The sequence below is a fragment of the Ochotona princeps genome, chromosome 9, assembly GCF_030435755.1.
Source record: "Ochotona princeps isolate mOchPri1 chromosome 9, mOchPri1.hap1, whole genome shotgun sequence".
Lineage (NCBI taxonomy): Eukaryota > Metazoa > Chordata > Mammalia > Lagomorpha > Ochotonidae > Ochotona > Ochotona princeps.
In genome coordinates, this window is record NC_080840.1 from 62636417 (window position 1) to 62657529 (window position 21113).

Genomic DNA, 21113 nt, shown 5'->3' on the forward strand with positions numbered 1-21113 from the left:
TTAAATTCTTTTAAAATATATCAAGGGCGCATTATTTTCTTAAGGAAGCATGTTCATTTCTCCCTCATCAGATCCCTTCTCAGACTAGCTCTCCAAAGATACTCTTATACACCCAATTTAAGCTCTGGCTCTCTAATGGCCTTTACCACCAATTCATTTATATAAATGAATTCCTGAAACAAATTGCTTTCATAAGCTGCTTAACAATATCTAAGACTTAATAATTACATAATGTTCTATTTTGCTTAATGATTTTCTCAGGCTTCCTTTATATTAGATGTTAGCTTTTTGGGAATCTAAGAGACTTTTCTGAAGCTCCCTTTTGTGTTCAGAATGGTATTGCGCGCATGCTAAGATCTCAATACATTTTCAGCTAAAATGAAATTGTTGTGCAAAGGTTTAGATAAGTGTGATCAGTACTAAGGGTTTAAAAATTATTTTGCAGCTGGAAAGTACTTTTTAAAGTGTGGTTGGGGAAAGGTTCCTTTCTGGCAATGTAGTTTATTGGAAAACCAAAGATATATAATATTCACATCTAAAATACTACCTATTTTCTTTCTGATTGTCTTTAGGCCGTAAATTAATCACTACTGCTTTTTCCCCCATTTGGGGGGTAAAAGAATACTTAAAGAATTTCGTTTTTCCTTCAATCTGGAAAAAATCAAATTAACGAGTAAGTCCAGAATGTGTTTTCCCAATCACTTCAGGATTATGTATCCGTCTATTTAATTTTTTGATGATAACCTAGTGTATGAATTCATTTGAATATGCTAAATTATGGTAGATCATTCTGCTGACTGTGAGAGAAGAGACAAGATATAGAGTTGATAAACTGTGTTCTCACTGGGACTCACAATCTCATTTTGCTTCCCTCTACAAATGACATGAATGAGAACCAAAGTTTCTGACAGAGAACCTGAACTTTGCATGATATTCAACAAGAGGTTTGAGCGTTAAAAACACAAAGATAGATGCAGGTTGCTGAATATTTTGTAAATTTATATAAGATGTAGACTGGATACAGGGGATAGTGATTGAAGGGAATATAATGTAAAGTGGAAAGAATTATGGATATCACACAGTAAGAAAGGCACACTATTTCAGCTTCATCCTAGTTTTTGATCTGGATCAGGCCAAAAATATTTTAGAAACTCTATTTTCCTTTTTTGTATTATAAGGAGGTAGGAAGAGTTCTAACTCACAGTCATCCTAGAATTTTATCATCAACTAACATGGTAACTTAGTAGATAAAAGAAGATTTATATGGATAAGAACTTAAGAATGTAAGAGAAAAAACTGAGCTTTATACACTGCCTATCGATGAGATAGATTTGAAACTTAGAAGGTAATTGATAAATATTTGTGGAACAAATGTAACAGAACATGGAACAGGTAGAGAGGAAATACAGTCAGAATCCTGACATTAAGACAGGATTCTCAGGCCAGGAGTGAGGAAATAGAGGAAGGAATTTACAAGGTCTGTCCCTCTTTATGCACTATCAGGTAAAAGATGTAGGTGCCAGACTGCCCTAGGCACAAACATTCTAAGAACCTAATGTTTATAAAGAACACCAGCAAACATGTTTTGGACACCACAGAATTGTTTACTGATATGTCAGTTAAAAATGGATATACACTTGGTTTACAATTTGAAGCCAGAAAGCAAGGCAAAAAGAGGGAGTGAGAAGCCAGATAAAATCATCCTAGGCTTTAAGACAGGGCAGAATTGAAATCCAAGCTTCAGCCTTCACTAATAATATAAAGAATAAAAAGATCAAGATCTTTTCAAGACATTGAAAAAATGAAGATGTTAATTCTTAAAAAGTGGAAATTGTAGCATCTATATTGCAGAAAAGCATTAAAAATTAAGTGACATACAAAAATGACTTAGAACATTCCTAACATGACCCATTCCTTATATTGCCATTATTGCTTTGCTGTTACTGTAAACTTTATGCCTAATAAGGTGTGTACCAGCTAGCTCAATGTTTGAAATCATGTTTGTCTAGAACTTACAAACTATGAATAGCTTAGTCTTGTATTTTTTTCTGTTCTTTCCTACCCACTGTTCTTTCAATTTCCTCTGCCCTACTCTAAACTCTAACTTTGTCTTAGCAACACTGAGGAGAAAGGAATCCCCCCACCACCACCCGGTTCAATCCAGGATAGCTATATCGCTGGTGTGGCTGTGGTCTGGACAATGGGACCAGGATCTCAAAGCAGCAGAAGCACCAGAGGACTAGCCAAAAGACCAAAGAAGGCCATTCAGCCATGGTGGAAGTTGCCTTTTTAAGACCGCACACAAAGTATGGACTGCATATCACATTCCTAGGCCCTCACAACACTTCTCCAGGAGAGATGATGCCCCCCACAAACATCTGCTAATTTGCTTAAACAATACTCCTACTCCATGTGAAAGGAGAAGTGGAAAGGTCGCCACTTTTACAGACTTTCAGGATGGAACCTTTCCATAGAAGAGAAGGTTAGACATGTCAGAATAGCCCATTACATGAATTCATCAGAAAATTAATGTAAGATTTGCTATGGACAATACCTTAATGCTGATAACTTACCAGGCAGCAAACAACACGGCATGTTTATCACTGTTAAACCAACATATTAAAAACTTCTAGTTTCAGTGAAGTGTGTTAGGCTGTTCAACCAAGCCATGAGAACACTTTCGGTTCTTCCAGAACTTCTTCACATCCAGGTTTTGTCTGACGGAAAATTGTCTTGCCACAGGTTGGTTAGCCCTGCAGTTGCAACTGCCTCAAGTATGAACTTGATGTCACCTCCTTAGTTACCACGTATCCAGACTAGTTTACTATTGCCACAGAAGCCCAAGAGTGGAGAAAAATGGCAGGAAGGCTAGGTTTCACTTCTAATTTTTGGCCCCAGCTTTCATGCTGAGGTAATTGTTTACAAGCGTTTAAAGCAATCTCTGTTTCACAATCTCAGAAAATGATTTTTTCCACGATAAACGGCGTTTATTAACACATGGAGCCCTGCGGCAAGGTAAAATCTAGGGGATACAGTTAGGTGAAGTCCTCTGACCAAAAGAGCTGAAAATGGAGCGTGAGCCACATCCAGGAGGGTAGGGCACTTGTTCGCTGTGCTTGTTCGGGTTTAAAGAATCCGCTGAGGGAACAGAAAACAGACCGGCCATTGAGCGGCGACGAGCAGCCGTGAGGTGCTGACATACACTGAATAGGAGGCTATGGTGTGAGGGAAAACCAGGCCGAAGTGAAACAAAGGCGCCGTTAGGCTGCAGAGTGCAATCTGAGGCGGTTCGGGCTTCCCTGGAGGCCGGGCAGGAGCGCCGCGAGCCGGGAGGCAGCCGCCCGGGACAGCAGGAGGCGCACCTCAGCCGCGGCCCGCCGCACGCCCGGCGCGGACCAATCGGAGGCCGGGATGTTAGCGGGTGGGAGGCGCGGCCGCGTTGCTACAGCCGGAGCTGGGCGGTGGCGGGCGCTGCTGGAGCGTCCATCCGATCCGTAGGCGCTGGCGCAATGGACGGACTGGAAGGTGAGGCTTGAAGGGATGGGAGCCGAGAGGCGAGAGCGCTCTTGGAGGCTCGAGGGGGAGCCGTGGGCAGCAGTTCCGCCGGCCGAGGACACGTTTGGAGCGGAGGGGTCCGCAGCTCCTTTTGGGGACGAGCGGCAGTGGGCGGAGAGCCCCCATGGCACGGCACGGGGGAGCGCTTGACTCCCAGGCTGCTCCACCTCAGACGGTCCCGGAGCCTGAAAGCTAGCCTCCCCCTCTCTGGTGCACGCTTGCACGTCCTCTCGGTCGTGCCAGGTTGCCGAGTTTCCTCTGGCAAAGCACAGGGTCTGGCCAGATTTTTTGTTCCTTGCAAGCTGGACTCTCCGTGAAGATCCGCGGCATCCGCACCGCCGGTCCGCTGGGGCCTTGGGGTGTGTCTGCAGCCTGGAGCTCCCACATCTCCCTAGCCAGTTTTCTCAGACTAACCGTTCTTCCATTTCTATAGCATCTTCAATCGGAGGGATGGGCGTCCGAGGAAGTGTCGCTGGCCAGGTTTAGGGCTGGGACAATAGGGGACTGAAAGGACTTAGTGGCTTATTCACGGCATCTGCCTAAGGAAGAGCCAGCGCTTGTTCCTTATTTTGGGTTTATCCCTGCATTGTAACGGTGATTCCAGATTTTGCTTTGTTTCCATTTTTTTTTTCTGTTCTCTGTACTCATTTTATCCTAATGACTGCATTCACCGAATAACATAAGGAAAAAAAAAAACTATGACAACAGCTTCAGGTTTTTTTTGGGGGGGGGGGTTGTTTTACTTTTCAATTGCTGTTTGATTCTGTTATCAGTTCTTCTTTTAATTTAGATGGGTTCAGCCACAATTAAGAATTGCGTGTTAGAGTGGAATATCTCGGGGTTGTGTTATGGTAACTGGTAACTTTTTCAGTGGCGCATTCTAGAAAGCAGACATGATTGTGAGTGTGAGTTTATCTCATACTTTTTCCCTGAGGTAAAACTCTCACAGTAAGCATCTTGAGGATAATAACTAATCAGCGGATTCTGATAACTTCCCGTTTGTGATCAGCCGCAGTATGGTATAACCTGTGAACTTCTTCTTTGCTTAGTTTTCAAGTATTTGGGTTTCTGTGAAATAAGGGGTTGTAATGCTTACTTCTAACTTTAATGTTACTTTTGCTCACGGGGTTCCTTGAGAGGCAGCTTCCCCCCACCCCTTTGTAATTATTTATTATTTTAGAGAATGTACTTAGTTGAGAGGGAGAGGCAGACAGCTCACTACATGGTGGCAGGAATCCTGGTATTTGGGCCAGCTTCTGCCTTCTTTAGCAGGAAGCTGGATTCTAAGTGAACTGGGTGGGGCTTGAATTGGCACTCCAGCAAGGGATGCTGACATTCTAGATGGTGGGTTGACCTGCTGAGTCATAACACTGTCCCTTGTCAGGTGCTTTATTTTAAAATACTTGGTGCTATTAAAGTGGGTTGGAGCATCTTCTTTATAGCTTATCAAAGAAAAAATGCTTTAGAAGCGTTTGCAGAGTTTTGAGACAGTTGTGTGATCAGGCTACCCATCCTCATTTGAACTCAGGTAGGCCTTGCCACTGTCCTGTAAAACCTGAGAAGTCTTATAGCTCTTCTTTGGTGTAACCCTTCAGTTAGTAATTAGGTGGGGACCATCTGTCCCGCAGAATCATTTGGTCTGGCCTTACCAAGGCAACCACAGGTGGAACTTGAAATTGAGTGAAACTTTAGAAGCCTAATGTTTAGCTCAATAATTTCATGCAACTCTTGAACGATGTTATAAGCATCCAAACAGTGCATGTCAGGAAAAAAGAAAAAAAATCCCTGAGAGTTGAAGACAGTTTCATGTTTTTTCAGGGTTTCTGGTTTGCTTTGCATTTCCTTATTATAAGCATATGCTCGTTTACTGAAAATTTCATCTCCATTGTATTAATTCACATTCATTGTTTTTCAGTACTGAGTTGGATGCCAGAATTCTGAATAGCATGCTGGCGAGGAAGGGATACTTTTGTTCTTTTAAGCTTTGTGTTTAGGGCATTTCATTTAATCCAAACCTCAATTTGTTCAGCTATTTATAAAAAATGGAGCTATGTAATATTAACTAGTTGAATTATGATGAATATTAAATGATGTAGCATAATAAAGCATTTAAGTACTTCGTACCTAAGAGGCACCTTTGATAGATGTTTATTGGGTGAATGAATTTACAGAAGTCATAATATAGGCTTAAAAGTGGCACATGAGTGTAAAATATGACATGCTTTGGAGGGATTGTCCTCTTCCTCCCCATACAGCTATGGCAGGAAGATAGATGGGGGAAAGGAGAGGCTGGAACCACTCTCACATGATGAGAATTTGAATTAAGGCAAAGGTAGCTGCACTTTGAAAGGGATAATAGAAAGCATTTCTGAGATGAGAAGTGAGCTATGACTGCTGAACAGGAAAGGGGAAAGGAATCAAAGATATAAACTGTCTTGCTTTGACTGAGGTGTGTTGTCTTCAACCAACAGGAAAACCACGTTTGGGAGATGAAGTAATGAGTTTGCCTTTCACTCTGTTTGTGCACTGCTTGAGGATATCAGACAGGAATGTGTAGTAAATATTTGGAAATATCTAACTGGAGCTATGTAGTACTTACCATCACCTAAGTGACAAGGATACAATCCCCTAGGCAAATTATACTTTAAAAATAAGGAAACAAACTTCAAAGAAGCTAATTCTTTTACATTGAGCAGTAAAGAAGATTGGGGTAAGGGAAGACTTCAAGAGATCTAAAAATGTTCCAGTAAGAAAAGTGCAGAAGAAACTAATATTTATTTAACAGAAAATATATTTCAAAAAAAAGTCTGTTGGGCCTGGTGCGATAACGTAGTGGTTAAGGTCCTTGCCTTGCACGCCCAGGAGGCCATATGGGCACCAGTTCTAATCCAGGCAGCTCTGCTTCCCATTCAGCTCCCTGCTTGTGGCCTGGGAAAGCAGTCAAGGACAGCCCAAAGCTTTGGGACCCTGCACCCGTGTGGGAGACCTGAAAGAAGCTCCTGGCTCCTGGCTTCTGATTGGCTCAGCTCCAGCCGTTGTGGCTGCTTGGGGAGTGAATCATCGGATGGAAGATCTTCCTCTCTGTACATCTGACTTTCAAATAAAAATAAATAAATCTTTAAAAAAAAAAAAAGAGTCTGTAGCACTTATTATTCTTAAGTCTTAAATGCTACCTAGATCAAACCTTGCTTAACTTGTGAAATTTGGAAAGCCTGGGCTTAGCAGAAAAAAGATACCATTAAAACTGAGAGAAAAGTGCTGCCATGCTCATGCTGTAGGAAGATCCAGTAAGATGAGGATTTGAAGGAGGGCTTCAAATCTGACAGTAGATTACTGTTGATAAGTTACATCCAGTAAAAAATATTTATTTGAAAGGCAGAGCCACAGAGAGAAACAGAGAAAGAAATCCATGTGTCTGTTCACCTCCCACCCCCATATGGCCTCAATGAACAGAGCTGGGCTGGTTGGAGTCAGGAGCTAGGAAGTTCTAATTCTGATACCTGGGTGCGGGGAGCCAAGCAGTTGGGCTGTCTGCTGATTTCCCAGACATATTAGTATGTTATGGAGATATGTGGGCCACATATATCATTTAATATAACTTCCTTGTATTCATACAAAAGAAATCTGGACCTAAGGTTAAATACTGTTTTTTCCCAGTGACACAGCAGAGAGTTTGAAGTTACATAGCATAAAGCAAATTCTGGTGGGTTTGTTTTGGTTGCCTGCTTCTGTGTGTGTTTAAAGAATTGCTGATTATTTCCAAGAGTTACACAGAGAGCTAGCCAGGGATAGAGAGATCCTCTCTTCTGCTGGTTCAGTCTTTAGATGGGCCAGGTAAGAGCTGGACTAGGTGGAAAATGTGAGCCAGAAGCTTCATCTGGTCTCCCAGGTAGGTAGCAGGGTGCTTAACACTTGGGTCGTCTTCCTCTGCTTTTCTCTATCCATTGATAGGGGGCTGGTTTGGAAATAGAACATCCAGGGATAGGAACTGGCACCCATGTTAAATGCTAGCAATGTAGCTGGCAGCTTTACATGCTTTGCCAGCAAAAATGGCCCCCAGGTTCCAGTGCTTTTTCTACTACATTGTCATGTCTTTTAATGCATACAATTAGAACAAATGCCAAGGCTGAAGCTATTTATAATGATGTGTTAGTAGAAGTTGGCTCAGTAGATTTGTCAACATACATGTGTATGCCACATCCTGTGAATTAGAGGACTGTGCCCTATAATCAGATAATGCAAAAGGAAATTATGAAATTATATTTATGTACCTATACCTTCACATTATGTCCATCTGTTTAGAATTAAATAATGACTTTTTCATGCAGTTGACATAATTGCTTTTAAGTATTTGCAATACTATTGTCTCACTCTTTTTGTGTGTGTGTGTCTGTGTGTGTGTGTGTGTGTGTGAGTGATGGTGATTTCTTTTTCCTGTGAGGATATTTCACTGCAGCTGAAGGCAGATGCTTATGTTGCCTAGTACGTTGGCAAGTGCTACTCTCCTGGGAGAAAAGCAGCCAATAGCTGGTGGACATTCTGGGCCTGGTTAATGACAAATTTGTGTTAACTATACAGTATGTCAGCATAGTTGCCTTTTTTTTTTTTTTAAAGAAAACTGGGGAATGCAGGGAATTCTGGGTTGGGACATGCCACCCTTGCTCCCAGGTTAAGGAACTGCAGATTGCCCAAGGAAGGAATCTGGACATGTATTGCAATAGGAATAGCTAGGGCATGTTTGTCAGGGAAGGAAAGGTTTTGGGTTCTTCCATGGACTGGATGACTCATTTGCAGGTATGCGAGAGAGCTGAGACAAGTGGTTTAGAGGGGGGAAGGTAGAGAGCCTGTCTGAGTCAGGCCAGACACCTGCCCAACTGGGAGCCCTGGGCTGGGCTAAATAGCATCACCTGTCACCTGCTAGCACTTGTGAAAGCTGGTGCTAGGGGCCAGCAATGTCATGATGAAAAGTGGTGCTTGACAGCACACTCAGCATCTATAGCTGGGATTGAACCTGGTGGAGGAACTTGGGGAACCCCTCTGCTAGTCACAACTCTTGCTGTTGAGTGTGAGAGCTGGGCTGGGAACAGGCTAGACCAGGCCGTTGGCACATGTGTGAGCTGGTAGGGGAAAACCAGGCAGGGTCAGTCTGCAGCACATACTGGCGTGAATGAGAGCCAGGACACAGTTCAGGCCAGGCTGGGTTGGACCACAATACCCGTTAGTTCACATAAGGACTGCAGGTGGGCCAGGTGAGGCTAGGCTAGGCTGCTGGACCTGCTGACGAGAGCTGGGACTTGGGGTGGGCCAGGCTAAACCAGTCTGTAGCACCTGCTGGGGAATGTTTAAACTAGGGGCAGACTATCGCAGGAAGGGTTGCAACACCTGCTGGCACATGCAAGACCTAGAGCAAATTGTGGGCCGCATAGAACTTGGGGACTCCCTTGCTGTGTTGCTATTTCAACTGGTAAGTTTGAGAACTGGTTCCCCGGGTGGGTCAGGCTAGGCTAGGCTGCTGCACTCACTGGTATGCACAATGGGTGCGGGCCAGCCAAGCTGGGCCATAGCACCAGTTGCCAGGTGATAGGAATGGCTGCAGGTCATGTCAGGCTGAAATGAAGTATCCTGGGACAGATGCAAGATCTGGGAGTGGGAACAGGCCTGGCAGGGAACTGTGGGCACTCCCCTACTAGACTGTACCTATAGCTGCTGAGCAAAAGAGCCAGGGTTGGGGCCGGCCAACTGGACAAGGTGGCAGCACCTGGTGGCATATGTGAGGGCTAGATCTGGGGGCGGGTTGTATTGAGCTAAGCCCCAGAATCCACGAGAGTACACGAGACTTGGATGAGATATGGGCTGGAGCGGGACAGGCTACAGCAAGGGCCGATATGTGTAAAAACCTAAGCCAGTGGTATGTGTGCTGGGTGTTAGTAGAGGAGGCCACCCTAACTAGGCCATGGCACTGGCTTGTATGTGTGTGGACCAGTTCTGTAGTGGACTGGGCCTGGGCTGGGGCGCCACACCCTATGGTTTGTGTGAGATACAGCGTTGAGACAGAACTGACCAAACTGCATTCACGTGTGTGTGTGTGTGTGTGTGTGTGTGTGTGTGTGTGTTCTGGCTGGTGCAAGTGACAGACTGCACCTGATCCTGCACTGTCTGGCACACATTAGAGTCAAATCTGAGGTCACCCTAGGTGACATTTCTTGGGGGACTGCTAGGCTGGACCACTGGACTCAGACCCTTGCCATAGGGAAAATTATAGCATGTGTAATCCAACCTTGGAGTGCATGTATTGGCACTGGGTTTTATTTGCTGATGCCTGTTGGCATCAGAAGAGGTTGGACTGTTCTCCTGGCCAAGCATTGCAGCATGTTTCTGGGTCTATGGGATGCACTAAAGTGGACTTTGTCAGCTAGTAGGCCTCGGGGGCGGGGGCCGGGGGAGATTTTCTCAACCCTGGTGCAATAAAACTGACAATGTGTTAGGATTATCGAAACCATGCAAGTAATACCTGGGACCCTAAAGCATTGTGATGTAGTTTGACATCAAGTAGTGGCATTTTCCCCTACTTCCCCTGTGGACAAAGGAGGGAAAAAAAAAAGATTGAAACATGTGTCCCACCCACCTTCCTCCACACCTGACCCAACACACCCTAATCAGAGGCTCACATAGGCATGTCTCGACTATGTAAATAATATTAAAAATGAATTTAAAAAGGGCCCGGCAGCGTGGCCTAGCGGCTAAAGTCCTCGCCTTGAAAGCCCGGGGATCCCATATGGGCACCGGTTCTAATCCTGGCAGCTCCACTTCCCATCCAGCTCCCTGCTTGTGGCCTGGGAAAGCAGTTGAGGACGGCCCAAAGCTTTGGGACCCTGCACCCGCGTGGGAGACCCGAAAGAGGTTCCAGGTTCCCGGCATCGGATCGGCGCGCAGCGGCCCGTTGCGGCTCACTTGTGGAGTGAATCATCGGACGGAAGATCTTCCTCTCTGTCTCTCCTCCTCTGTGTATATCTGGCTGTAATAAAATGAATAAATCTTTAACAAAAATAAAATGAATTAAAAAAAGCTTATTTTAGCATGTTGATAACTTGTGAGAATTAATCCTAAGGATTGTATTTTGCTGTATGGTAGCATTCTGATTGTTACTCAGTTGAAGTTTTTGTGTAAAATTAGGAACTGAGTTGGATAATAGAGTTATTAAGTAAATCACACAGTTTGTGTTACCTTTATGAGACCAGTGACTTAGTAGTCAACCTTGTAATGCTATTACTTGGTCTGTGTTTGACAAATAGTAGATGCTTATGTAGCACATCCATTATTTCAGTGTTCAGATTGTTTTTTTTTCTCAATAGTTTACTTTTGTGTAACTGTTTTATCACAAATATATTGGAATGTAATATAAAGCAAGCAAATTTTTTAAATTTTTTGTAATGTTTTGTATTTGTCAGTTTTTAAGCCACTTATTAGTATTTAAAGGAATAACTACAATCAAGGTTATCCACCCTATGGCATTGTTACTTTGACTATTCTTTGAACACATTCTTAATGAGCCAAATGGAATCTGTCTCATAGCTACCTCAACTTTCAGTATTGTTAGTGGATTAAGTGATCTAGATAATATGGCTCAATTGGCTAATCTCACCCCTTCAAGTGCTGGAATTCCACGTGGTGCTGGTTCCTGTCCTGGCAGCTCCATTTCGCATCCAGTTTCCTGCTTATGGTCTGGGAAAGCAGTAGAGGATGGCCCAAGGCCTTGGCACCCTGCACCTGAGGGAAGCTGCTGGCTCATGGCTTTGGATTGGCTCTGCTCTGTCCATTGTGGCCATTTGGGGGTGTGAACCAGCAGGAAGGGGATCTTTGTGTCTCTCCTCCTCTCTCTAAATCTGCCTTTCCAATAAAATAAGATAAATCTTTAAAAAATAAATTGCTCTCCCTAAATAATGTATCCTCTGCTGCTGAAGGACATGTCAACAAATCTTAGCTTTCTTTTGTAATTAATATCCACTCTTTTACTTCATTGTAAAAATATTTCTGGGCCCGGCACTGTGGCCTAACAGCTAAAGTCCTTGCCTTGAGCATGCCAGGATCCCATATGGGCGCAGATTCTGATCCTGGCAACCCTGCTTCCGATCCAGCTCCCTGCTTGTGGCCTGAGAAAGCAGTGGAGGACAGCCCAGAGCCTTGGGACCTTGCACCCATGTGTGAGACCCAGAAGGAGGTTCCTGACTCCTGGCTTCAAAGCAGTGCAACTCCGAGAGTTGCGTTCACTTGAGGAGTGGATCTTGGACGGAAGATCTTCCTCTCTGTCTCTCCTCTTCTCTGTATATTGACTTTGCAATAAAATAAATAAATCTTTAAATAAACAACAAAAAATTCCTCTCTTTCAGTCAAATTGGGTAGTGTGAAGAACTAGAAGAATTGTAGAACAAAGGTCACCTCTGTGTTTGACTATATTCTTTCCAATGTCTGTTTTAGGTCACCTGATTTCTGTGCACTCATCAAACATATAGGAACAAATATTAGGGAGTCCTAATTGCTCTTTTTTTCTTAAGCTTACTTATGTCACTTTTGAAAGAAATGTTCTTCTGTTGTCTTTTGTATGATACAGATGTTAAAAGTCAGTAAAATACTAAGCTGGAAAAATGGGAAATGTCCCCATGGGAGATGTTACCGATTATAATACCATTTGTAGAAAAATATTAATTGTGAAAATAAATTAGATTTAAATTTTAATTAAAAAGTAAGGTGATGAATTGACTCAGAAGAATCCCTAATAATGTTAGTTCTTTTGAATATTTTCATGTTAAAATTTGTGATATCTTGGTGTATGTTTGGTAAATTAATTTTAATTGAAAGAAGTTATACCTACCTCTTTACTCTCTAATGAATTTTTCTCCTTAGGTCAAAATATCTCCACTAAATACTGTTGTGAATCTTAATATATATGTAAAATAGTGAATATTTCACATAATGCAGGTTAGGCAGTGTACATAACTGAAAGATATTATCCTTAGAGCATTGTACTTGCATTGTGTGGTGTTATATAAAGTAAGTTTTATTTGGTTTTATTCTGAATCCTTTAGACATTAGTGACATATCTTCATGACTTGGAGTTTAATAAGATAAATGATTTTATGTTTAATAATTTATAATGATATAACTCACAAGTTAACAAAACATAAGGAATTGGTTTGGTTAAAATACTTAAAACTAGATTTTACAGCAATATAAGTTTGGTTGTTCTTAAATTATCACTGTTCTGTATTAGCCTAGTTTGATCAATGATCACTCAGTCTTGTGCCCATTGTAATTGATAATTTTGCTTATTTCAAAATAGATCAAAGCATTTTTCACAACAGCTGTTAGTCTACCAGTAAAACTGAGAGGATTAAAATTTGGGTTTCACAGTTTGATAGGAAGTAATAAATTATTTTCTATTTCAGAGAATGGAAGTGTTGTCCAAGTAGGAGAATTACTGCCTTGCAAGATTTGTGGAAGGACATTCTTTCCAGTAGCATTAGTAAGTAAAGACATTGTTTTCTTTTTATTTTTTTGATGGAGTTGTAATTATTCTTTACTTAGAACAACCCTAATGGGAAAAGCTACAAGAAAATTTTTTGAAGGGATATTGAAGAGCATTCTTATTCAGGAGAGTCTGTTGCCATTTCTTCACAGGACTCTTTTCAGAATTTGATCTTCAGAACCCCTCTATTAAAATGTAAAATTATTCCTAACTCTGTGTGTCTGTTAGCAAAAATAGGACAAAACACCTTTCAGAAATACGTGATAGGGGCCAGCTTTGCGGTGAAGTCTGTTAAGTCACCACTTGTGCCAGTGGCATCCCATACACTGGTTCGAGGTCTGGCAGCTTTCACTTCCATATCTAGTTCTATGTTAGTGGCCTGGGAGAACAGCAGAAGATGGCCCAAATGCTTTGGTCCCCTGCAACCTGTTTCCACATGGGAAACCCAGATGGAAGAATTTATCTTCAGAACTTCATAGTTTGTAGCTTTGGCCTAGCCCAACCCCAACCAACAGGTGGCAGATCTCTGTCTCTTTGTCTGACTCTACTCTGGTGTCTCTGTCAAAATAATTAATCTTTTAAAAATATGATAATATGTTGTGTTTATTTACAGAAAATGATATGATGTCTGGGATTTGCTTTAAAATACTTCAGGAGTAAAAACAAGTAAATGAAATGAAATTACTAAAATGTTTATAATTGTTGAAAGAGTGATAAGTAAATGAAAGATTATTATAATCTTTCACCTTTTCTGCATGCTTGAAATGTTACAAAGTATTTTTTTTTCAGTATAGCATTGCTTCTAAAGTTATCTCATTAATTAGGTACTTTTAGGCATTTAGCATATTCTAATAGAAGCACTTTTAACTGATTTTGATAAAAAATAATCAGCTAAATAGGAACAATAAAAAGCATGTTCATGTGCCACATACATTTATTCATACTTTTACATAAGATAAAAATATTTCTTTAAGTACAGATCTGCTGAATATGAGCCTGCAGTAATCCACTATACATCCTTTTACTGTTTCCAGTTTGTTTCTTACAATTAAAGTGAAGCAGCTGGTGCTATGGCTGTGGGTTAACCTGAAGCCTAGGAGTTTTCATAAGCATTCCTTATGGGGACCCGTTTAAGTTGTAGGGTTTCTACTGCCAGTCAGCTCCCTGAAAATGTGCCTGGGAAAGCAGTGGAATGACCCAACACTTGGGCCCCTTAACCCACAGGGGACGTAAGTTGGAGCTCTGGGTTCCTGCTTTGGCCTAGTGCGGTACTGGCCATTGTGATTATTTCGGCAAGGGAAAGTGCAGATGGAAGCCTTTTCTTCTGACTGTCTCTGTAACTCTGCCTTTCAAATAAATAAATAAGCTCGTAAAAAAAAAGGAATTAATGATCTATAGTAGCTTTCTGACTGCTACTGTGTTTTAATTAGCAGTGGCTTCTTGTAATTCCAAAACATACTGTCCACTTATTCAGTGTTTTTTTGATTATGTTTGCATTATTTTTACGAGTTTTCATAGGCGAAAGTACTCTTATTCTTCATTTATCTAATCTTTACTTAAGTGATGTTATCACTGTAATAACTGACAATTTATATAATCATGCTTGGAAACGATTTGTGTGTATACCTGACACTCACAGCAAAATTTATGGTAACAGACATGCTTGGGTCTCCCAGAAAGTGCTGCTAGCCTCATATTTATTGCTTAGACATTTGATTCTAGTAACTCTAATAACAATGCTTGCTTACTGAATGAAGACTGAAATCCAGTAGGTGAAACAGTTGATTACTGGTTATGTACTGAAAGCATAAGAGCTTCCATGACAAATAAATCCATCCAAGATTTACCCTTTTTCCCAAATAAGGCTTAACAGTTATTTGTGGTTTCTTAATTGTTTATGAAAATATAGAATAAAAAGTTCTTTTGGTACAACTGATATGGTCAGTCAGCATGTATGGAAGGAGAAGTTTTATTGATTAAGTGGAGGTCAGTACAATAGCTCTTGTTTACTCTTTAATATTAATAATGTGAAAACTAGGAGAATAAAAGGTCTTTAAAACATTTGAGAGTATTTCTTTATAATTTGTTATTGTGAGATAACATAGCATGCATTATATGTATATGTGTTTTATATATGTATATATAATTTTAGTTAAGGCAAGATGCATCTTATTATTTATCCTCAGGTTTGTAAATTGGGTCTAATTTTGTGTGACTTTTAAACTGATCTCAAATGAGCTTTTAGTCTTTCTTTTTTGCAAAAAGGAGATTATGCTGCATTTCTTCATCTTCACAGAAAAAACATGGACCTATTTGCCAGAAAACTGCAACCAAAAAACGGAAGACTTTTGATTCAAGCAGACAGAGAGCTGAAGGAACGGATATTCCAACAGTAAAACCTCTTAAACCAAGGGTAATTGCAAAATCTTCAGAACAGTATAAACTTTGCTGTTAATATGTTGATAACTTTGTGATTGTCTGTTACTTTAACCCAAAAGAATGTCTTAACAAAATTCTGTGTTTCGTTTTCTAAACACATGTGTTAAGAAATGGATAAAACATTTTATTTCAAATTAAATTTTAACTACTAAGGGGAGTCCATAGTGTTGTCTTGAATTTTAATTGAAGTGAGGTTTTTCTCTTTTTATTTTAACATCGAGACTCAATGGCTGGCTATATTCTGGAAATAGTTTAAAAGTTTTTATGTGCTGTTTTTGAGTCATTGTCTATTTCAGATACGACTTAAGGTGTCAGGTTTTACCGTTTCTTGGTAGTGGTATAACCCCTTAATTCTGTATGTAGAAAGTGAAGCAACTGTTCACAGATATCTTAGCTTACTAAGAACGTATTGTCCTGTTGCAGTGTTTCAGATGTTTGTGATCTATATTATGCTTTTGGGGGAGAAGTTTCTCAATTGTTGAATTATCCACATACAGTTATTGTTAGCTTGTTTTTTTGCTTAGGACCAAAGCTGAGACCCTGCTGCAATAATCTCTCCTCAATATCTGCTCTGTGTTGCCCAGAATAATTCACTTAAATACAGTGACATAATTTTAACAAGTCATTTCAGTGAGAGAGTCAAAGCTAAGTACCTAATTGAATAGTTTTTTGGAACCAAACCCTGTTTTCTGGTGCTTCTGAAAGAGCACTTCCCTAACATGGAATTCACCTTAGTAATAAAATTATTTGATAATAGGAAAGTCAGATATCCATCTTTTTGAGTTGTGAATATTGGTGGGAAGTGTGGTGAGGTTTGAATAAGGTACAGTGTTTGAAGTTGTCTTTTAAACTTCAAGATGTGTGATTGTGTTAGTTAAAGTAGATAAAGCAATCTGAAATACTAGTGTAATAAAGTGATTGTGGGAGCTGGCTTGAGAGTCACACTGTTTGGGAAAGTTACTTAATCTGTTTATGTTTCTGCTTGCCCGTGCAGTGGTGAAAATAATAGTTTCTAACTTTTGGATATGTTGTTGATAAAATCATACATGGTAATCTTAGTAAATGTTAGTTATCCTGTTAGTTTTGTAAAGGGATGGTAATTATTCTTAGTTGTCTTCAGAAAAGAAGCCAAGTTAAAGAAGATTGCTTTACAATGACAGTTCATTGACTTGCTACTTATGTTGTGGTTCAGAGAATTAATATTAGCATTATTTTGGGACTTATTAGAAATGCATAATGTTAGGTCATACTCAACATACTGAGAATCTGAAATGTTACAAAATCCTAGGTGAATCACATGTATGTTAAATTTGAGAAGCAGTGTCTTAGAAAATTTTAAAATTGTATAGTTCATAATCTATTTACCTGTATCAAATAAATCCTACCAAATCTCAAGTAGGGAAAGACAATTGTAGAAGCTCCATTCTTAGACAAATGGGCTTATTCCACGTATTACCAAATATTTGTAAGAGCTGCCCTAGGCTCCTGAGAGATCTGGGCTAATGGGTCCATGGTAGAAAGTGCACCAAGTTTCTAGAACTGTGGCTTTGATTTTAGACATCTGCCACCTTAGGGTAAAGGTCTCTCTTACAGGTGATTCCTAAAGATGACAGGTCTTATTTAAAAATAAACAAGAGTACTTCCAAGAAATTGAAGGATAAGTTCATTTTGATGAAAAGAAATTGAATTATAAACCTACAACAAGTCTTCAAAAATGTGTGGAAAATGTGTAACATGAAATATCTTCACACGTTTCCAAAAGAATTTATATCAGAAAACACTTTACTTTCTTTTTAAAGTTTTATTATTATTATTTTAATTGGAAAGAAAAATTTACAGAGAGAAGAAACAGAGAGAAAAATCTTCTAACACCTGGTTTGCTCTCCAAATGGCCAGAGCTGAGCTAATCTGAAGCCAGGAGCCAGGACGTTCGCAGTTGTAGGGTCCCAATGCTTTTGGCCATCCTCTACTGCTTTCCTAGACTACAGGCAGAGCTGGATGGGAAGTGGAGCATCAAGGACATGAACTGGAGCCCATATGGGATGCAGCACTTGGAGGTGGAGGATTAGCCAGTTGAGCCAATGTGCCAACTTTTAATTCACTTTTAACTCAGTTTCTCTCCAAACTTTTTGAAGTACCCTTATTGGACAGCCAAGACCTGTAAAGAACAGGTTGATGCTGGACACAAGCCAGTAAGAAGAAAATGAACAGGAGAGGAATAGGAAATTGAGGAGGCATTGGAGCATTCTTGGGAAGCCTTCCTGAAGATGAGGGACCCCCCCCCCCCGAAATGGCTGTCTTGTTTTTGAAGTGGTTTGTGGAAATTTAGCAAAGCTGGGATGGTAGCATTAGTTCTTCTAGATTCAGATGGTTTCGGAGAAGCAGAAGGAGCAATGTAGTAATTACACCAAAGCCCTGATTGTACACAGGAGGTAGCCTTTGATACAGCAATGAAGTTTGCTAGTTTGGATAGCCTGAAAGGCTGTGCTGCTCGTGTCTCCCAAAAATCTCCTGTTGCAAATAGCTTTATCTGGAAAGCCTAACTCATCAATGATAAGTAACAGCAAAATCTGCTAGCTTGGCATTACAAGCAAAACAAGAAAAAGGGTAGGAGAAAGGAATAGAATTTACCAGTAACTGATTGTGATAGGGTGCAGCTGCAGCTGGTTGATGGCTAGCACCTACTTGTGGAGTTAATTGACAGTTGCAGACAATGCAGAGGGGGAGTTTTCATGCCCTGCCTTTCCTACATCCATTCAAGTTAATAGAATGTGCAAAACTAGCTGTGGAGGCTCTTTGCACGTTCCCCGCCCACCCCTCCTGCCTCCAGAGCTAGTCAGGTTAATTGACAGTGTGGCACTTCCTGCTTCCTATTGCTGGCTTAATTAACTGCAGGAAAACTTTGGGCTTTGGCAGCTCCCTTCTTGCCTCCAGCCGCTTAGTTAATTGAATGTATGGAAACTTTCTTCTGTATGGCTGTCAGTCCGATTGGAGGATGAGAGCTTAAAAACCCCAGACTTCTTCCACTTGGTGCAGTAGATGCTGGAATGTAGTGGGAAGTGCTGTTGCCAAGTTAGGACTCCTAACATTCTGCACTGGCCTAGCAGTTGAGATGTTGGCATACATAACTGAGTGTGTGTGTCTGATGCCTGCTTCTGGCTCTGGACTCAAATTCTCCTGCTATCACAGTCCTGGGGAGGTGGCCCTGATGAATCAGGCCATCTTGTTCCTACTGTTCACCAGAGGATCTGGATTTAATTGCTAACTTCAGGGTTTCAGCACATGACCTAGTCCTAGTCTATTCAGAGTATTTGGGGAGTGAACCAACAGATTAGAGTTCTCTCTCTTTTCTGGATGAAGTTTTGAAAGTAATAAAGTGTATGATTTATGAGTCAGTGAAGAAATTAAGAAGAAAAAGCTTTTTTGAATGAAAATGAAGACAAAAGTATCAAACCCCCTGAAATGTTGCAAAAACAGTATTGAAAAGGCTATTGATCTTTTATTTTGCATGAAGGTTGCCTTATATCAAAGAGAACATATACTATTCACCCTTTTGGGATTGATTTTTTTCAGTGAATGTGAAGGTCTCTAGTTGGGAACATTTGGTTGAAAAAGGTAACATTCTTTTTAATGGCTGAGTAGTATTCTATGGAGTAGATCTACCACAGTTTCATTATCCACTCCTCTTTTGATGAGCGTCTGGGTTATTTCCATGTCTTTGTGATTATAGATTGTGCTGTAGCTATAGGATTACCAATCCCTTTCTCATGGATAGATTTCATTTCCTTTGGATATATTCCCAGACAGTAGCACCATTTTCTTTAAGAAGGGTTTTGATTTTTTTTCTTTTTCATTTCTTCAGTGACACATTAGTCATTCAATAGCATGTTAACTTCATGTTTCTGTAAACTTCCTATTTTTCTTCCTCTTGTTGATTTTGTTTTGTGACTTTTCATTTAACTGGATGCATAGTAACTTATGCAGCACAGCCAGTGATGGTAGAAGTCTCTGCAAAGTCTCGCTTTATTGCTCCTTCACCTCTCCTTGTATACTCTTCCCCCAACGTCCTAATTTAGTCAGGATATTGGATACAGATGAGTCCAATTAGTCGAGGCATTTTTAGCTACAAGCCCAGTTCCTGTTCCTGCCCATCCTAACGAGCACTAATCAACTCCTTAGCCCACAACACTTAGGTATTGGCTCCTGCCCACCTGTGACTCACCTATCAACTTAGAGGGGACGGTATTGCATTGTTGTGCACAAGCCCCTTTAAAAGACTCATGAAGCAGGGGCTTATTTTCTGGTCAGGTGCTTCTGTTACTCTGGCACCTCCACTGCTAACTGACCCAGGACAGGTAATCTCCTGAGGATGGTCCCTGTGTACTGCTTAGATGGGACAATAGATATAATAAATGTTTCTGGTTTGTGTGCTGTCAGGAGTTCCAGGAGAGATGAGGCCTAGCAGTAGTGGAATGTGGGCAGAGAAGCCAGGGAAAGGTGAATGTCTGCAGCTTTGTGTGTCCAGGTTATCCGTTGTATGTCTCTCAGGATAACTTATATTGTTGGGGAAGCTGGGACATAAGGTCTTCAGCTTAATGGATGGACTTAAAGTAATGACCATTTGTTCCTCTTTGGATTATGTTTGATTGGATTATGATTGCTTGGATTGCCATATGGACTTGTGATTTGCTATTTCTTGCATGCTCTATTATCACCAAGCTTGGCTAATAATGACTCCTTAATAAAACCTTAGACATGTCTGGTGTGATCTCGTCGCACCCCATAACAGTAACTGTGCAAAAGGTACTATTATATCCACTTGTCAAGATATAATGCAGCATGCACCTCTACTTCCAAATCAAAGATGGACTCCCACCGAAACTGTTAAACATGTCTTTGACAATAGAAAGATGGACTGTGCTGTTGTGCATACCTACAATGTCAGGATATACTTGAAGAGCAGAATTAGGGACTTAGGACTGTATATGACAGACTATTTTATTGTAATAATATGGAGGGAGTCCGTGGCAGAGAGGGCATTTGGGGAAGGTGGGTAAGGGAAATCCCAGATCCTATGGAACTATATCATAAAATAATAATCAATAATAAAAACAATGTAGTAATTAAAACAATTAGATATTTGTTAATTTTGCTGTGAATTTCTAATGTAGTCTCATATATGTAGGAATAAACACACTGTAAAAGGAAAATAAAGGCATAATGCTTTCTTGTATTTCAGTGTTATAAAATCTGAATACTTAAATGCCAGTATTCAGCACAAGATGGTCTGAACAGTGAAACCCAAGTTCAGAAGTGGGCTCAAGTCCAAAAGGAAATCTTTTTCATGATGAGGATGCTGTCTGTTTTGTGTGGAGATGATTCAGTAAAGGATACTAACACAGTTGCATGGCTACACGGCGTGCTTCCAAATACTGAAGAAATTTATTGATTTATTTATTGGTTTGGTATGAGATTAGCCTTAGTTAAGATCATTAAGCTGAATTTTAAAAATAATTCTGCAAGTCAGCATACCCATACAGAGTCACAAGACATATTGCTTGGCTGAGATAGCCTCCTCTGTAGCTATAGGAAGTTA

General features: G+C 40.6%; 1 protein-coding gene across 2 annotated transcripts in view; it reads left to right on the forward strand.

Moving 5' to 3' along the window:
• The first annotated feature begins 2692 nt into the window (after positions 1-2692).
• The window catches only part of ZC2HC1A (zinc finger C2HC-type containing 1A), a 42711-nt gene continuing 24290 nt past the window's right edge, over positions 2693-21113 (forward strand). For both annotated transcript variants that reach the window (XM_036492219.2, XM_004588066.3), the window contains exons 1-3: positions 2693-3525; positions 12999-13075; positions 15375-15491. In XM_036492219.2, coding sequence (XP_036348112.1) covers positions 3510-3525; positions 12999-13075; positions 15375-15491 — 210 coding nt within the window. In that variant the 5' untranslated portion in view covers positions 2693-3509. The remainder of the gene's footprint in view (positions 3526-12998; positions 13076-15374; positions 15492-21113) is intronic.